The sequence below is a fragment of the Oncorhynchus nerka genome, linkage group LG3, assembly GCF_034236695.1.
Source record: "Oncorhynchus nerka isolate Pitt River linkage group LG3, Oner_Uvic_2.0, whole genome shotgun sequence".
In the NCBI taxonomy this organism is placed as follows: Eukaryota; Metazoa; Chordata; class Actinopteri; order Salmoniformes; family Salmonidae; genus Oncorhynchus; species Oncorhynchus nerka.
Genome location: NC_088398.1, coordinates 68,002,569 through 68,021,136, shown reverse-complemented (window position 1 = coordinate 68,021,136; position 18,568 = coordinate 68,002,569). Strand labels below are relative to the sequence as shown.

The following is an 18,568-nucleotide window of genomic DNA, read 5'->3' as shown; positions in this document are numbered from 1 at the left end:
TAACTCTGTGCAACACTGTGAGGGAGGTAGAAGTCAGAACAAAGAAGTTAACTTTCAAACAACATTTTAATATTTACAATGTAAAAGATGTTTATGACAAAAACAGGAGACCACACCGGTGCCATACTGTCACTAAGATTCTATTCTGGATGACAGTAAAGATAGAGAATGGATTCTCAGGATTCCCATGGAAGAGTGTGTCGTTATGTCTATGTACAGTATGTATGCATGTATGTAGGTGTATGTACAGTACGTATGTGAGTATCTTGGACCCCTGTAGACCGTTCTCAGCTCTCAAATAGTTTTAGGAAGGCGGAGCTGATCTCCTGGATCATGTCTGTGGTGGTGGTGGCTCGCCAATGTTTGTGAAAGGCCTGTCTGTTACACTGTCTGGTCAGAGAACAGGCCCCGAACGCTGCCACCACTGACGGGTTCACACTGAGGCAGAGATTGGAGAACATATTACAGTTACGGCAATGACAAATAAACTGTCCAATTAGGCCAACTAAGTAACAATGGCAGCCCCTTCTAATGTTCTCATATAACTATATTCATTTTGGCCATGTCAGTGTTAAAGCACATAATGGTAATGAATATGGTACCTTTTGGTCATGTCTGCTGAGGTGTATGCCCAGTGTGCCAGCACTCCCAGAGAGCCAGATAGGAGGTCACCTTGTCCCCCACACCTACACCCGCTGCCCTCCTGTCTGCACAAGATCACTGGACGTCACAGAGACACAGGACAGTCAGAGCTTTACAGGAAATTGTGTGAATGTCGCATTTAGTCTAAGTGTAGCTGTGCGTGACAGACACGAACCCTTGTTGCCGTCAGTGATAAGGTCGTCCTCCCCCTTAAGCACCACAGTCAGGTTGCCCATGGCAACACTGAGCTCCATGGCACTCCTCTGATGGTCACTGCTATCCAGAGGCTCATGGTGCTGAAAAAGACAGACAGACAGTAGGATAATGATAAACACACAACACACACAGAGCTGAACTGGCAGACTCACCATAGCCTCATACAAATGGGTGAATTCCATGTAGTTGGGAGTGAGGATGCCCTTCTTGTACCCTTGGATGACTGATGGTTGCTGAGCAACCAGCCACAGCCCGTCCTATTGGTGGAACATACAATCACTGCACATATTTGTGAAGAAATCTAAATCTATTAACAAAGTGAAAATATGTTTTGTGTACAGTACTTACTGCATCAATAACTATAGGGATATCTCTTGCTTTGGACTTCTCAATTACTTCCTGAAGAGAAAAAAAGAGTCATGAAAACATTGGTAATATGTCAACTGTCAACTAAAATTGACTGTTTGTGTGTGTGTGTGTGTGTGTTCAGTGTCCCATGTGCCTTGGCGGTTTTCAGCAGCATTTCGTCTCTGCCCAGCCCCGGGCCCACCACCAGGCAGTGAAGTCTGGGGAGCCATTTCTCTATCTCCTCCACTGCATTGGGGCTGTCCCTATAGATAATATTAACACAGTTATCATCAACAAAGACATCCATTATATGCACACCGCTTACAAATAGACTTCCATTCCTAGACAGAACTTACAGCACAGGATGAACTATGAGCTCCGGACTGTAGGATTTGATCACCGTCGCTGCAGCTTTAGCGCAGAATACGTGTGACACGTCGGCCCCCTGGGTAGTGATACAGCAGAGGTTTTGTCGTCATATCAATGTCTCCACCAGAGTAAAAAATGACACAGGACCAAGAAAGCTACTTTGTGCTTACCACTTTCAATGCAGAGATAGCAGCAAAGTACGGAGCTCCTGTATACCTTACCATGACAAGAAAAACAATCAGAAAGAAGGATGGAACGAAAGAAGGATACAAAGAAGAACATTTTAGAATATCTTTGGTACCTCACACAATATGGGTATACTCCAGAAAACCTTAATTTAGAAATCCAAGTTAAAGGTGGGGCTGGGTCACTTGGATAACTTACTCCTGACATCCCCCAATAATCGCAATCCGCCCATCTTGGCCTTTGTGCTTTTTAGACGTCAGCTGAGGGACTATATTCTTCACCAGTGGAAGGATATCATCCATTCCTCGGCGTGCTGCTGTCCCAAGGGAGAAGGAGCGCTCGAGGACTGAAAAAGGACAGAGAAGTATTCAGAGTTTACTTAAAACTTGTCGCTTCCCTGCGCTAACTGCTTGTGTGTCCATTTAGTTCAGCCTAGATGTCTTTGTTGGTATGTTTCAGCCTTATTCAGTTATGTTTGACCTGCTTGTTGACAAGCAGTCTCACCAGAGCTGGCCATTGGTTAAACACAGGCCAACTGAGTAAGAGAAGCAAATACCTAAACCTGCGTTGGACTGTGGTTGACTGGTAGCTGGGCCAGTCAGCCTGGGACTGGGGATGACTGTGGTAGCTGGGCCACTCAGCCTGGGACTGGGGCGAGCGGACTCGGCGGTGACTCGACCGACCACGCCTCATTTGGCCAGAGGCGGACATGGGCACACCTGGCTGCATGGTGGACTCCATGGTATTCAGAGCAGGCGGCATTGCTGTGTTTGGGGTAGCTGTGGCGACAGGGTTCCTGGTGGCGATGCTGGAAAACATCTGTCCCAACACCTGGAGCATGTGGAGCTCGCGGGCATGTTTGGCTTCTCGCCGGTGGTCCAAGGCCTGCAGACGCTGCTCCTCCATCTGGTAGAAGCTCTGCTCAGCCTCTGCACTTTGCTCCAGGAGGCGCTTCGTCACACTGTCCAGGGCCAGGTTGGCGTGCCGCTTCTTGGGTCGCTTGGAGGATGGCCCACCAGCTGACTGGCTGCTGATCTGTCTGACTGTAGTGCCTGTTGAGGAGGAGTGGATGGAGGTTTGAGAGCTGCCACTGTGGTAGTATTGGTATACTAGCTATGGTTGATTTCGCAAATACGGGCACTTTTTGGATGTTTTTGAAAATGAAACCTCTTGAAACTGTTTTTTTAATCTATGTGAATATTTTCTTCACTCTATCTGGAAACAAGATCAAATAGTAGCTGAGACCATACTATTTAAGAGTAGAAAGATTTCTTATAGGTTTCCCCAAATACCTGAGGGGAAATGTCAATAACACCACGTCATAAAATTGTCCATATATGCCTTGATGATACTCAGAAACATGCAGTTACCACATCAAAATCTTAATATTTGACATTTTAGGAATTATCTTAAGAACAAGCATATAAAAAGGTTCACATAAGGGAATAATAATCAATATCAATTGTAATTTTAATACACATTTACCGTGATGGTAATGATAGTGTGGTGGAAATTACATTTCATATAAAACCTATTAAAAATACCATTAAATATTTTGAACGTCACAGTTGTACATGTTTCATTTTATTGAAGATATAGAACACAATTCAAAACCTCAAAAAACAAAAAGGTTACATGCCTCAAGAACTTAAAGCGTATTTTAGAACAATTGTTGGATTCAATGCATTAGGCAGAAATACATCTACAAGGTTGTAAACACTAGTTGACATTAAACAAATTGTTGTTCACTGGCTGCGGTCTATTGATTCAGGCTCATGAGACAGGTATGTGCTCACTCAAGACTCCATTGCTTAACGAGAGAGCAAATTTCCTCCCAGACTGCGCCATCAGGCATCATATGCCGTTTTGTCACTGGATGAGGCTCAGGGACAAGCCCAAGCACATTCTCTGGTTGGTACCATACAATTTCCTCTCTCGTTGGCCAAAATAATCTGTTTGCTCTCACACGACTCATCGTCTTGACTAGAGCACTGCTCTCTGCATCAACATCTTGTATAATACCAGGGTAAGGGTATTCATATTTCATAACACACCACATTCCAATCAGTCTCTCATGTATGTCTGCAATGGGCAGTTTTGCACTACAAAATAGTTGTGGTGCTGTACAGGTTGAAGTGAAGATTGTGCTTTGTCTGCCTCTGTTGAATTATCACGGTCTGTGGCCCAAAACAATCCCAGATGTGGAGTTGAGCACCAACAACAGAGAGCTCTCCATGTGATTTGTCCTGTAATGGCAGTGATGATCTGTAAACAACATAGAACATTTCTTAAATTGATGAATATACAGGAAATCTCTAACACGTTCTGTTAACACCTTCAGTAAACACTTACATGACTTAGAATGAAAAGATAGTGATTTGAAAATCTACAATTTGATCTACATTTTGTAATTACAAATCTATAGTTTTACATGAAACATATTACCTGGTGTATTTTCATTGTTCCACAGATTGTCTCAATACGATCTGGAAGCAGAGGATCAATATTTTCATGCTCTTGCTCTGTGACGTAAAAGAGCTTCACATTTGACTGCTCTTTGGAAAGTTCCTCGTAGAACCCTTCCATTCTGAAGGTCATTTCCTCTTGCCACTATGGAATCAACTTCCCTTCACAGCTGCACCGATTTCATCCGCAGGACCTTTCCCATGTCCAGACTCCAAAAATCCCATGTGACCTTCTGAAAGCCCATTTGAAATGGAATTGTGCTCAGGTAGAATACATTATTCTTGAATCTGTACTGTGTGGTTGGTGCATCTATTACAACATGGAAGACAGTGGCAGATGGATTCAACTCATGAAGGTGGCAGAGAACTTTGGAGAGATGACTGATACATTTTGCCATTACCACCCCATTGTCCTTACCATCACAGTTCATTAAGTGGTGGTAATTACATGTGGTGGGATATACATTTTTACAGTATTTGGTCATAAAGAGCAGGGATTCTTGCATGAAGTCGAACATCAAGCATACAATGTATCCTAAATAATTATATGAAATTATAGCCTATTTGATAATGACGTACAATATCTCAAAACATATTTACCTTTATTTTCTCTCATTTCCTGCCATCAAACTCTGAATCTCCCTCAATGAGCTCCACTGTCTCTATTCATATCCATAATAACCAAGTACAAACTTTAAAAAAAATATATATTATGTAATTTGTTTGTCCTCGCAGTGGCAGACCACGTGTAACAACACCTGCACAGGATCGGTACATCCGAACATCACACCTGCGGGCTTGTAGGCCTGTTGTAAGGCAGGTCCTCACCAGACATCAACAACGTTGCCTATGGACACAAACCCACCATCGCTGGACCAGACAAGACTGGCAAAAAAGTGCTCTTCACTGATGAGTCGCGGTTTTGTCTCACCAGGGGTGATGGTCAGATTCACGTTTATCGTCCAAAGAACGAGCGTTACACCGAGGCCTGTACTCTGGAGCGGGATCGGTTTGGAGGGTCCGTCATGGTCTGGGGCTGTGTGTCACAGCATCATCGGCCTGAGCTTGTTGTCATTGCAGGCAATCTCAACGCTGTGCGTTACAGGGAAGACATCCTCCTCCCTCATTTGGTACCCTTCCTGCAGGCTCATTTTGACAGGACCCTCCAGCGTGACAATGCCACCAGCCATACTGCTCGTTCTGTGCGTGATTTCCTGCAAGACAGGAATGTCAGTGTTCTGCCATGGCCAGCGAAGAGCCCGGATCTCAATCCCATTGAGCACATCTGGGATCTGTTGGATCGCTGGGTGAAGGCCAGGGTCATTCCTCCCAGAAATGTCCAGGAACTTGCAGGTGCCTTGGTGGAGTAGTGGGGTAACATCTCACAGCAAGAACTGGGAAATCTGGTGCAGTCCATGAGGAGGAGATGCACTGCAGTACTTAATGCAGCTGCTGGCCACACCAGATACTGACTGTTACTTTTGATTTATTTTGACCCTGCCTTTGTTCAGGGACACATTATTCCATATCTGTTAGTCACGTCTGTGGAACTTGTTCAGTTTATGTCTCAGTTGTTGAATCTTGTTATGTTCAAACAAATATTTACACATGTTAACTTTGCTGAAAATAAACACAGTTGACAGTGAGAGGACGTTTCTTTTTTTGCTGAGTTTATATAGTTTCCATTTTACTCTTTTTTAATCAGGTGCATTAAATATTTTCTAATTATCAAGACTTCTGTAAGGGTAATACATAGCAGAATGTCAAAAGTCAGTGTGAGACTGGGCAAAAAAACATGCAAAAAATGTGGAATCCAGACATTAAATGCTTTAGGAAATAAAATGAAACACTGAAAGATGAAAAATAAGTTACGGTAATTTTACTCTACTTAATGGATGTGAAATAATAAATTGTATCTTACAAATCAAACCCTGCGACACAAAAAGGCCTTTATTTGCAAAATAATCCATATAATAACAATGTAACGACATGCCATACTAATGGTACTTACTATTTCCCACTGTCACAGGGATGGGAGGGTATTCGAGCTTCACTTGGGTTTCTGGGTAGGAGCTTTCCCCTGTGCTCTCCAAGTATGGGTCCTGTGGAGGGTCTGTGCCCACTTCCTCCTCGGTCTCATCCCCCACGGCCCCACTGTCTAACAACTCCTGGGGGTCAATCTGGGGACGGCAGCTTAGTATCGTCTCCATGGCATCGTAGAACTTGCAGATTTTGTGGTATTGGCCGTTGTTCCTCAGGTTGCCCTCCTTGGCCAGGATAAACTGCCTTTTCAGGCTTTTGATTCGCACCCTACACTGCTCTGGGGTTCTTTCGAACCCCATAATTCCCAACCTTCTGGCGACGTCGCGGTAGACATGACTGTTTCGGAAGTTTCCGCCCAACGCCGTCTGGATGTCCCGCTCCCCCCAGATATTCAGCAAGGTTCTGGTTTCGACATCCGACCAGAGAAAGCCCCGTGTTGAATTGGCGAGCATAATTATCAGGTGCGAGAACAACTGATGCGTAATTTCTTTTAAAGCAAGCAGTACGGTCAGAACACCAATAAATGTTACCAAGTCAGCTGGTGAACAAGACTAGCTAGCTAGCAGCAGGAACCTGTATCAAACCTCGACATTCAGAGCCTGATTAAGAAAGGCTAGGTAACATTTTACCTGGACATGGATGGTGCACATTCAGCAGCCAGATGTTGTTTTTCAGACAATGCACTTTCATACAATGGAGATTAGTGTCTGCAAAACTGATTATGGGCCCCCACCATACACTCGAGTACCGCAACATAAACGGTCATTGATATCCGGAATCCTTGGGACGTCACTACCCCCTTTGAAGTTGAAATGCAAAATGGTTAAATTAGGGTTTAAGGTAGGGACGTCCCAAGGATTCCGAATAGCACTGACCTAAAACAACGGCCAGGGACAGCATGTGTACTACATCACAGGGATTAGCTCACAGAGCTCCACTGGGTCCTAAAGGAAATAGGACGCTTCAGGGATTGTGGTGTATAAAAAGTGACAGCGACATCATTTTAAAAAGCAGTACAGTATTTTTTGTTTCCTCTTTAACTTCATCGTTCATATAGGTTACAGCAATCAACAGTAGAGGCAAAAAACAACCAAATATCCAAGTTCCATGTTTGCATGATTCGGTCATGCTCTTGCGAGCCTATTAGAGGCCGTAGGTAAACCGTGTAATGGGAGGCGGCACGCACACACTGACAGTTCTTACTTAGACACGAATTGTGAGTTACTGCTGAAAATAGGATAGATAGACGCTTCACTGGGATGAGAGGCGCTAAAAGATCCAAACAAAAACAGGAAGTGTGTTGATAGGAGCATAAAGCTAGATAAAGGACTTCGAGTAAGTAGACAATGGACCTGATCGGACAGCTCAGAGCCTCTGCTCTTTTCTGCCCATAAGAAACATTTGGATTGGTGGAAGAGGCAGGGCAGGAGCAAGGAAGGAGGGTGGTCAGTTTCGCCTTTTTCTTTCCCCGACATGAGTTTGTGGTGTTTTGCTTTGAAAATAGAAGTAAAAAAAAATATATATATATATATAAAAGTAAAAAATATATGTGCCAATATAGGTCTGACAGCGATCTCCATTTTGAAGTAGTTAATTTTCTTCTTCACGATTGGCTGATCCCTCCTGATGTCCCGGTTGGACATGACTCCAACAGGGTTATCAGGAGGGATCAGCCAATAAAGTCGGACATTCCACCCAGTTGACTACATCAAAATGGTGGAAGCCCTCAATGGCACTTTGCATGCTAAAATGGCCTGAAGGCCACTAGAGGCCTCCAGAGCTATATAATATACAGTATAATATCAAATCGTATTAGTCACATGCACCGAATACAACAAGTGTAGTAGACCTTACAGTGAAATGCTTACTTATGAGCCCCTAACCGACAGTGCAGTTTTTAAAAATACAGATAGGAATAAGAGATAAAATGTAACAAGTAATTAAAGAGGAGTAGTAAAAAAACAAATTATATATATATATACAGGGGGTGCCGGTACAGAGTCAATGTGCGGGGGCACCGGTTAGTTGAGGTAGTATGTACATGTAGGTAGAGATAATTGAAGTGACTATGCATAGATGACAACATAGAGTGGCAGTGGTGTGGAGAGGGGAGCGGGGGCAATGTGAATAGTCTGGGTAGCTATTTGACTAGATGTTCAGGAGTCTTATGGCTTTGGGAGTAGAAGCTGTTTTGAAGCCTCTTGGACCTAGACTTGGCGCTCCGGTACCGCTTGCCTTGCGGTAGCAGAGAGAACATTCTATGACTAGGGTGGCTGGAGTCTTAGACAATTTTTAGGGCCTTCCTCTGACACCGACTGGTATAGAGGTCCTGGATGGCAGGAAGCTTGGCCCCAGTGATGTACTGGGCCGTACAGTCTACCCTCAGTAGTGCCTTGCAGTCAGAGACCGAGCAGTTGCCATACCAGGCAGTGATGCAACCAGTCAGGATGCTCTCGATGGTGCAGCTGTAGAACCTTTTGAGGATCTGGGGACCCATGCCAAATCTTTTCAGTCTCCTTAGGGGTAATATACAGTACCAGTCAAAAGTTTGGACACACCTACTGATTCCAGGGTTTTTCTTTATTTGTACTATTTTCAACATTGCAGAATAATAGTGAAGACATCAAAACTATGAAATAACACATATGGAATCATGTAATACCCCACCCAAAAAAGTGTTAAACAAATCAAAATATATATTAGATTTGAGATTCTTCAAAGTAGCCACCCTTTGCCGCCTTGATGACAGCTTTGCACACTCTTGCCATTCTCTCAACCAGCTTCATGAGGTAGTCACCTGGAATGCATTTCAATTAACAGGTGTGCCTTGTTAAAAGTTAATTTGTGTAATTTATTTCCTTCTTAATGAGTTTGAGGCAATAAGTTGTGTTGTGACAAGATATTTTTGGTATTTATTATGGATCCCTATTAGCTGATGCCAAGGCAGTAGCTACTCTTCCTGGGTTCCGGCAAAATGAAGGCAGTTAAACAATTTTGAAAACATTACAATACAATCATTACATAATTCACAACACACTAAATGTGTGCCCTCAGGCCCATAGTCCACTACCAGATATCTACAATGCAAAGTCCATGTATATGTGTGTGTGTATAGTGAGTATGTTATCGTGTGTGTGTGTGTATGCATGTGTCTGTTTGTGTTACTTCACACAGTCCCTCTGTTCCATAAGGTGTATTTTTACCTGCTTTTTAAATCTGATTCTAATGCTTGCATCAGTTACCTGATGTGGAATAGAGTTTCACGTAGTCATGGCTCTACGTAGTACTGTGCGCCTCCCAAAGTCAGTTCTGGACTTGGGGACTGTGAAGAGACCTCTGGTGGCATGTCTTGTGGGGTATGCATGTGTGTCCGAGCTGTGTGCTAGTATTTTAAAACAGACAGCTCTGTACCTTCAGCACCTCTTACAAAAATAAGAAATTAGGAAGTCAATCTCTCTTCCACTTTGAGCCATGGGAGATTGATGCATGTCATTAATGTTGTTGTTAGTGTTAAGAAGGCAGAGCAGCACTTTAATATGGACTTCTCCCCATCTTAGCTACTCTTGTATGTTTTGACCATGACAGTTTACATTCCAGGGTTACTCCAGGCAGTTTAGTCACCTCAACTTGCTCATTTTACACATTATTCATTATGAGATGTAGTTGAGGTTTATGGTTTAGTGAATGATTTTTCCCAAATACAATGCTTTTAGTTTTGGAAATATTTAGGACTAACTTATTCCTTGCTACCCATTCCGAAACTAACTGCAACTCTTTAAGTGTTACAGTCCTTTCAGTCACTGTAGTAGCTGACGTGTATAGTGTTGAGCCATCCTCATACATAGGAACACTTGCCTTACTCAAAGCCAGTGGCATGTCGTTAGTAAAGATTGAAAAAAGCAAGGGGCCTAACAGCTACCCTGGGGAATTCCTGCCTCTACCTGGATTATGTTGGAGACGCTTCCATTAAAGAACACCCTCTGTGTCCTGTTAGACAAGTAACTCTTTATCCACATTAGGGCTTTACACCCACTTCTATAACACATACGTTTTTCCAGCAGCAGACTATGATCGATAATGTCAAAAGCTGCACTGAAGTCTAACAAGACGACAGCCCCCCCTCCCCAATAATTTTATCATCAATTTCTCTCAGCCAATCAGCCTGAGAGGCTGGAAGTTCAATATGTAGCTAGATGTAGTAGGCTAATGTTAACCAGGTAGCCTAAGACAACAAAAACTAAAAGTGTGTACTGTATGACAGAGTCATGGACCATTTAGGCTGTGACTTAAATGTAAATGTAAATGTATCACAACCGGCCGTGATTGGGAGTCCCATAGGGCAGCGCACAATTGACCCAGCGTCGTCCGGGTTTGGCCGGTGTAGGCAGTCATTGTAAATAAGAATTTGTTCCTAACTGGACTTGCTTAGTTAAATAAAAGGTTAAAAAAAAGAGAAAAAAAATACATTTAGGCAACATGAAAGAGGAGGATGGCAAATGGCAAGGTCGGGTGAGTCAACATGTTTTTTCTACTTATGCACACATACACAGAAGTCAGTAACATGGACAGCCACATGATATCTAGTTTACGTTGATTGGATTAAATTGTTTTTGGAATCTTTTAGTTGTCGCTGTATTAGGTGATTTGATGATGTAGAAATGTTGAAGTTGAAATGGTGCTGGAATAGTGGAGGCAGCTCCCGTTTTCGTTTTCCTTGCAATAACTATAACTTGACTGATCGTGCTGTAGGTCACGTTACTGTTTGTTACATGCAATATGCTTTGTGGACTTCACCAGACAGATGTTGCTCTCCGATTTTGGGATGAAACAAAAGGTGTGGTTGAATTTATTCTGCCACGGTGTCTTCTTATTGCCTCGGCCTATATATATATATACACGTATGTGAACACCCCTTCAAAATGAGTGAATTCGGCTATTTCAGCCATACCCATTGCTGACGGGTGTATAAAATCGAGCACAAAGCCATGCAATCTCCAAAGACAAACATTGGCAGTGGAATGGCCTTACTGATAAGCTCTGTGACTTTCCAATAAGTCAGTTCATCAATTTGCTGCCCTGCTAGAGCTGCCCCGGTTATTGTGAAGTAGAAATGTTTAGGAGCAACAATGGCTCAGCTGCGAAGTGGTAGGCCACACAAGGTCACAGAACAGGACTGACGAGTGCTGAAGCGAGTAGCGCATAAAAATAGTTTGTCCTCGGTTGCAACACTCACTACAGAGTTCCAAACTGCCTCTGAAAGCAACATCAGCACGTGAACTGTTCATATGGAGCTTCATGAAATGGGTTTCCATGGCCGAGCAGGCGCACACAAGCCTAAGATCCCCATGCGCAATGCTAAGCGTTGGCTGGAGCGGTCTAAAGCTCGCTGCCATTGGACTCTGGAGCAGTGGAAATACGCTTCACCATCTGGCAGTCCGACCAACTGCCCCAATGCGTAGTGCCAACTGTAAAGTTTGGTGGAAGAGGAATAATGGTCTGGGGCTGTTTTTCATGGTTCGGGCTAGGCCCTTTAGTTCCAGTGTAGGAAAATATTAACACTACAGCATACAATGACATTTTAAGGCCATTCTGTGCTTCCAACTTTGTGGCAACAGTTTGGGGAAGCCCCTTTCCTATTTCAGCATGACAATGTCCCCATGCACAAAGCAGGGTCCATACAGAAATGGTTTGATGTGATCGGTGTGGAAGAACTCGACTGGCCTGCACAGAGCCCTGAGCCCAACCCCATCTAACACCTTTGGGATGAATTGGAACGCCGACTGCAAGCCAGGCTTAAATCGCCCAACCTCTCTAACACTCTTGCGGCTGAATGGAAGCATTTCCCCGTAGCAATGTTCCAACATCTAGTGGGAAGCCTTCCCAGAAGAGTGGAAGCTGTTATAGCTTGGAATGAGATGTTCGACGAGCAGGTCCACATACTTTTGCTCATGTAGTGCATATTAAGGTGGCAAGGCATATGAACTAACAGGTTATGGAGCAAACAACTCAATTATCACAACACACTTTTCCCCCCTGGCTTGGCTTCCCCAGTGATTTTACCCACACACAGCTACTGCAAGGGACACATAGGTCAACAAATATATTTGGTAGCTATTCATCTGATTGCTAAAGTTGATTTTAAAAAAATCCATTAACCAGCCATCTATCTTGAAACTTCTGGTGGAAGCTAGCTAACGGTAGCTTACTCCTACCAACAGAGTTCACCTTAGCTAGCAAGCAAACAATCAAGGTGGACTCCAGCTAGATTTCAAGAAAATTAGCTAGCTACATAATTGGTAGCTATATTCTAAAGACTAGTCAGTTACTGACAATGACTATTTTTGTCAAACTACTTTGTTCCCCTGCCTGTTTATTTATGCATGTATGTGTGACCTAAAGTTGTCAAGAAAAATGCACCTACTAATTTTACTGCAAATAGTCTGTTGTTTTCATATCATTTGGCTGATTAGGGGGCTTGTGCACATATACATGTGTTACTGGCTAAGATCATTCTTATTCATGTTTTTGTTGTATTTCAGGTGGTGGCATTGCTGATAGGCCAGTATGCTTATAGGCCAGGGGCCATATTCACAATGAATCTCAGAGTAGGAATACTAATTTTAGGATCAGTTTTGCCTTCACACTGAGTACAATTACATTGTCAATGAGGAGGTTATCCTAGATAACCATCCCCACTCAGACGCTTTGTGATTATGGGCCTTGGAAGAAAGCTGTTGCCAAATACCTTGCACAGCAGTCATTTCACCACAGGACCCTAGAGCAGGGGTAGGCAACCCTGTTCTTGGAGTGCCACAGGTACTGCAGGATTTTAGTTTGCTTCGTTGCGGAACGGTTTGTACTGAATGCCACGTTTTCCCAAAACGTTCTTGAACAGACTTTGAGATACGTTTGCTCCGTTGGGTGGGTGTGGCTTGAAGCAATGAGTGAGGTATTTTAAAGGGCAGCGGTGCTTTTTGAACCCACAACCCAACCCCTCCCTGTTTTTCAACTGGTCGTTCAGTACAGCTACATTTCCATTCAACAGAATGTTCTATTAAGTTTTTATGTGCTGAACGCAGCCCTGACCAACTCAGCTAATTGATCAGCGACTGGCTAAATTCAACACACCTGGTCTTCCAGGTCGGTTAAATCAATCATTGACTAATCATTGACCGGCCCTAGAGGCATTAGTCAATGCTTATGAACTGAATATTGAATGTGAATTTCAACCTATCAAATGACATTTTATTGGTCCCATAAGCATATTTAGCAGATGTTATTGCGGGTGTAGCGAAATGCTTGTTTTCCTAGCTTCAACAATGCAGTAGTATCTAACAATTCACAACAATACACACAAATCTAAAAGTAAAATAATGGAATTAGGAAATATATAAATATTAGGATAAGCAATGTCTAAGTGGCATTGACTAAAATACAGTACAGTATATACATATGAAATGAGTAAAACAGTATGTAAACATTATTAAAGTGACCAGTGATTCCATGTCTATGTACATAGGGCAGCAGCCTATAAGGTGCAGGGTTGAGTAACCAGGTGGTAACCGGCTAGTGATGGCTATTTAACAGTCTTTTGGCCTTGCGATAGACTGACAAACAGCTTCTCTCTGTCCCAGATTTGATGCACCTGTACTGACCTCGCCTTCTGAATGATAGCGGGGTGAACAGGCTGGTAATCCGGCCTACTACTGTTGTATCATCTGCAAACTTGATGATTGAGTTGGTGCATGGCCACGCAGACATGGGTGAACAGGGAGTATAGGAGGGGGCTGAGTATGCACCCTTGTGGGGCTCCTGTGTTGAGGATCAGCATAGTGGAGGTGTTGTTTGCTACCTTCACTGCCTGGGGGCAGCCCGTCAGGAAGTCCAGGACCCAGTTGCACAGGGCGGGGTTTAGACCCAGGGCCCCGAGCTTAATGATGAGCTTGGAGAGTATAATTGCATTGAATGCTGAGCTATAGTCAATGAATAGCATTCTTACATAGGTATTCCTCTTGTCCAGTTTGGATAAGGCAGTGTGCAGTGTAATGGCGATTGCATCATCTGTGGATATATTGGGGCGGTATGCAAATTGAAGAGGGTCTAGGGTGTCATGTAAGGTGGAGGTGAAATGATCCTTAACTAGCCTCTCAAAGCACTTTATGATGATGACAAAAATGAGTGCTACGGAGCGATAATCATTTACTTCAGTTACCTTTGCTGTCTTGGGTAAAGGAACAATGGTGGACATCTTGAAGCAAGTGGGGACAGCAGACTGGGATAAGGAGAGATTGAATATGTCTATAAACACTCCAGCCAGCTGGTCTGCGCATGCTCTGAGGAAGCGGCTAGGGATGCCGTCTGGGCCGGCAGACTTGTGAGGGTTAACACGCATAAATGTCTTACTCACGTCGGCCACGGAGAAGGAGAGCCCGCAGTCCTTGGTAGCTGGCCGTGTCAGTGGCACTGTGTTATCCTCAAAGCAGGCAAATGTGTTTAAGTTTGTCCCGGAGCAAGACGCCATGTCGCGGACACCGACTGGTTTTCCCTTTGTAGTCTGTGATTGTCTGTAGACCCTGCCACATACGTCTCGTGTCTGAGCCGTTGAAATCATCTTTGTCTCTGTACTGACGGTTTGCCTGTTTGATTGCCTTATGGAGGGAATAATTGCACTGTTTGTATTCAACCATATTCCCAGTCACTTTACCGTGGTTAAATGCGGTAGTTCGCGCTTTCAGTTTGGTATGGGTAGGTTTTAATAGTCACAGTAGGAACGACATCCCCTATACACTTCCTGAAGAACACTAACAAAAGGGTTGAATTGTTCAGCAACATGGGCAGGAAATTCTAACATTTATTTTATTTATTTATTTCACCTATATTTAACCAAGTAGGCTAGTTGAGAACAAGTTCTCATTTGCAACTACGACCTGGTCAAGATAAAGCAAAGCAGTTCGACACATACAACAACACAGAGTTACACATGGAATAAACAAACATACAATCAAGAATACAGTATGAGAATATATATACAGCATGTGCAAATGAGGTAGGATAAGAGAGGTAAGGCAATACATAGGCCATGGTGGCTAAGTAATTACAATATAGCTATTAAACACTGGAGTGGTAGGGTGTGCAGAAGATGAATGTGCAAGTAGAGATACTGGGGTGCAAAGGAGCAAGATAAATAAATAAATACAGTATGGGGATGAGGTAGATTTTAATGGGCTATTAACAGATGAGCTGTGTACAGGTGCCGTGATCTGTGAGCTGCTCTGACAGCTGGTGCTTAAAGCTAGTGAGGGAGGTAAGAGTCTCCAGCTTCAGAGACTTTTGCAGTTCGTTCCAGTCATTGGCAGCAGAGAACTGGAAGGAGAGGCAGCCAAAGGAAGAATTGGCTCTGGGGGTGACCAGTGAGATATACCTACTGGAGCGCGTGCTACTGGTGGGTGCTGCTATGGTGACCAGTGAGCTGAGATAAGGCGGGGCTTTACCTAGCAGAGACTTGTAGATGACCTGGAGCCAGTGGGTTTGGCGACGAGTATGACGCGAGGGCCAGCCAACGAGAGCATACAGGTTGCAGTGGTGGGTAGTATATGGGGCTTTGGTGACAAAATGGATGGCACTGTGATAGACTGCATCCAATTTGTTGAGTAGAGTGTTTGAGGCTATTTTGTAAATTACATCGCCGAAGTCGAGGATTGGTAGGATGATCAGTTTTACGAGGGTATGTTTGGCAGCATGAGTGAAGGATGTTTTGTTGCGATTAGGAAGCCGATTCTAGATTTAATTTTGGATTGCTTAATGTGAGTCTGGAAGGAGAATTTACAGTCTAACCAGACACCTAGGTATTTGTAGTTGTCCACATATTCTAAGTCAGAACCATCCAGAGTTGTGATGCTAGGCAGGCGGGCAGGTGCGGGCAGCGATCGGTTGAAGAGCATGCATTTAGTTTTACTTGCATTGAAGAGCAGTTGGAGGCCACGGAAGGAGAGTTGTATGGCATTGAAGCTCATCTGGAGATTAGTTAATACAGTGTCCAAAGAAGTGCCAGAGGTATACAGAATGGTGTTGTCTGCGTAGAGGTGGATCAGTAGGGATGACCAGTGACGTTCTCTTGATACGTGTGTGAATTTGACCTTTTTCCTGTACTGTTAAGCATTCAAATTGTAACTAGTACTTTTGGGTGTCAGGCAAAATGTATGGTGTTGAAAAGTACATAATATTCTTTAGGAATGTATTGAAGTAAAAGTTAAAGTTGTCAAAAATATAAATAGTAAATTCAAGTACAGATACCCCCAAAAATGACTAAAGTAGTACTTTAAAGTATTTTTACTTAAGTACTTTACACCACTGCCACCCACATATGTTTGCTTGACACCCCTTCATTATCATATCGGAGGAATGAATACAGAAATAAATGAAGAATAAAATGAAAGAAAGTGCGATTCATTATTTAAATAATATTTTATATATGTATGTGTGCAATTATTCACTCATCCATTTATTTATTTATCTATTTATGTGTGCATTTATTTATCTATTTATATGTGCATTTATGTATTTATTTATTTAAGTTTGGACACACCTACTCATTCAAGGGTTTTCCTTATTTTTACTATTTTCTACATTGTAGAATAATAGTGAAGACATCAAAACTATGAAATAACACATATGGAATCATGTAGTAAACAAATCAAAATATATTTTATATTTGAGATTCTTCAAAGTCGCCACCCTTTGCCTTGATGACAGCTTTGCACACTCTTGGCATTCTCTCAACCAGCTTCAGGTCGTCACCTGGAATGCATTTCAATTAACAGGTGTGCCTTGTTAAAGTTAATTTGTGTAATTTCTTTCCTTCTTAATTGCATTTGAGCCAATCAGTTGTGTTGTGACAAGGCAGGGGTGGTATACAGAAGATAGCCCTATTTGGTAAAAGACCAAGTACATATAGCAATTACAGCTCAAATAAGCAAAGAGAAACGACAGTCTATGATTACTTTAAGACATGAAGGTCTGTCAATGCGTTTCTTCAAGTGCAGTCGCCAAAACTGGCTCTATGATGAAACTGTCTCTCATGAGCACCACCACAGGAAAGGAAGACCCAGAGTTACTTCTGCTGCAGTTCATTATAGTTAATTGCACCTCGGATTGCAGCCCAAATAAATGCTTCACGGAGTTCAAGTAACAGACACATCTCAACATCAACTGTTCAGAGGAGACTGCGTAAATCAGGCCTTCATAGTCAAATTGCTGCAAAGAAACCACTACTAAAGGACAACAATAATAAGAAGAGACTTGCTTGGGCCAAGAAACACGAGCATTGGACATTAGACTGATGGGAGTCCAAATTTGAGATTTTTTATCTCTGCATGTGTGGTTCCCACCGTGAAGCATGGAGAAGGAGGTGTGATGGTGTGGGGATGCTTTGCTGGTGACACTGTCTGTGAATTGTTTAGAATTCAAGGCACACTTAACCAGCATGGCTACCACAGCGATATGCATTCCCATCTGGTTTGTGCTTAGTGGGACTTTAATTAGTTTTTCAACAGGTAAATGACCTAACACATCTCCCGGCTGTGTAAAGGCTATTGCCGACCAAGAAGGAGAGTGATTGAGTGCTGCATCAGAAGATATGGCCTCCACAATCACCCGACCTCAACCCAATTGGGATGGTTTGGGACGAGTTGGACCGCAGAGTGAAGGAAAAGCAGCCAACAAGTGCGCAGCATATGTGGGAACTCCTTCAAGACTGTTGGAAAAACATTTCTCATGAAGCTGGTTGAGAGAATTCCAAGAGTGCGCAAAGCTGTCATCAAGGCAAAGGGAGGCTACTTTGAAGAATTTGTTTAATACTTCTTTTTGGTAAATACATGATTCCATGTGTTATTTCATAGTTTTGAGGTCTTCGCCATTATTCTACAATGTAGAAAATAGTTAAATAAAGAAAAACCATTGAATGTGTAGGTGTGTCCAAACTTTTGACTGGTACTGTCTTTATGTATTTATGTGTGCATTTATTTATCCATTTAATTATAGTCAAGGCAGCTTTGATCCTCCATACTTAAAAGAAACTCCACTGAAAAAGCATCATATGATGATTTCTGTATTTTGAAAGTTACATATCAATGGACAAATGAAACAAATACCAAAATATAGTTTTTCGGTGGAGTTTTCCTATAAGTTTTCCTAACCTGCTATGAAAAGTAAAATCTGATGTTAATTTGAATAAATCTGGATCCCTTCTATCCATGACCCTCCAAGCTTTCCTAACCGTAACCTGATTATCTTAACCTGGT

The 18,568-nt window shown here is 42.9% G+C and overlaps 1 protein-coding gene across 3 annotated transcripts; it reads right to left on the bottom strand.

The window, feature by feature from the left end:
• Positions 1 to 47: 47 nt before the first annotated feature.
• Positions 48 to 7,658, bottom strand: LOC115112641 (ATP-dependent (S)-NAD(P)H-hydrate dehydratase-like). 3 transcript variants are annotated; one of them, XM_029639671.2, is made up of 10 exons: positions 6,238 to 7,652; positions 1,960 to 2,107; positions 1,746 to 1,791; positions 1,563 to 1,651; positions 1,361 to 1,469; positions 1,207 to 1,257; positions 1,011 to 1,115; positions 818 to 938; positions 603 to 720; positions 48 to 438 (listed from the first exon to the last, which is right to left on the bottom strand). In XM_029639671.2, exons 1-10 carry the CDS (start codon positions 6,719 to 6,721, stop codon positions 288 to 290), a joined length of 1,422 nt encoding a protein of 473 aa, XP_029495531.1. In that variant the 5' UTR covers positions 6,722 to 7,652; the 3' UTR covers positions 48 to 287. The 3 variants fall into 3 exon arrangements, with proteins under 3 accessions (XP_029495531.1, XP_064871007.1, XP_029495538.1); XM_029639678.2 differs by having other exon boundaries at positions 352 to 438; positions 603 to 707; positions 6,238 to 7,658; XM_065014935.1 differs by lacking the exon at positions 1,011 to 1,115 and having other exon boundaries at positions 6,238 to 7,654.
• Between the last annotated feature and the right edge of the window lie 10,910 nt (positions 7,659 to 18,568).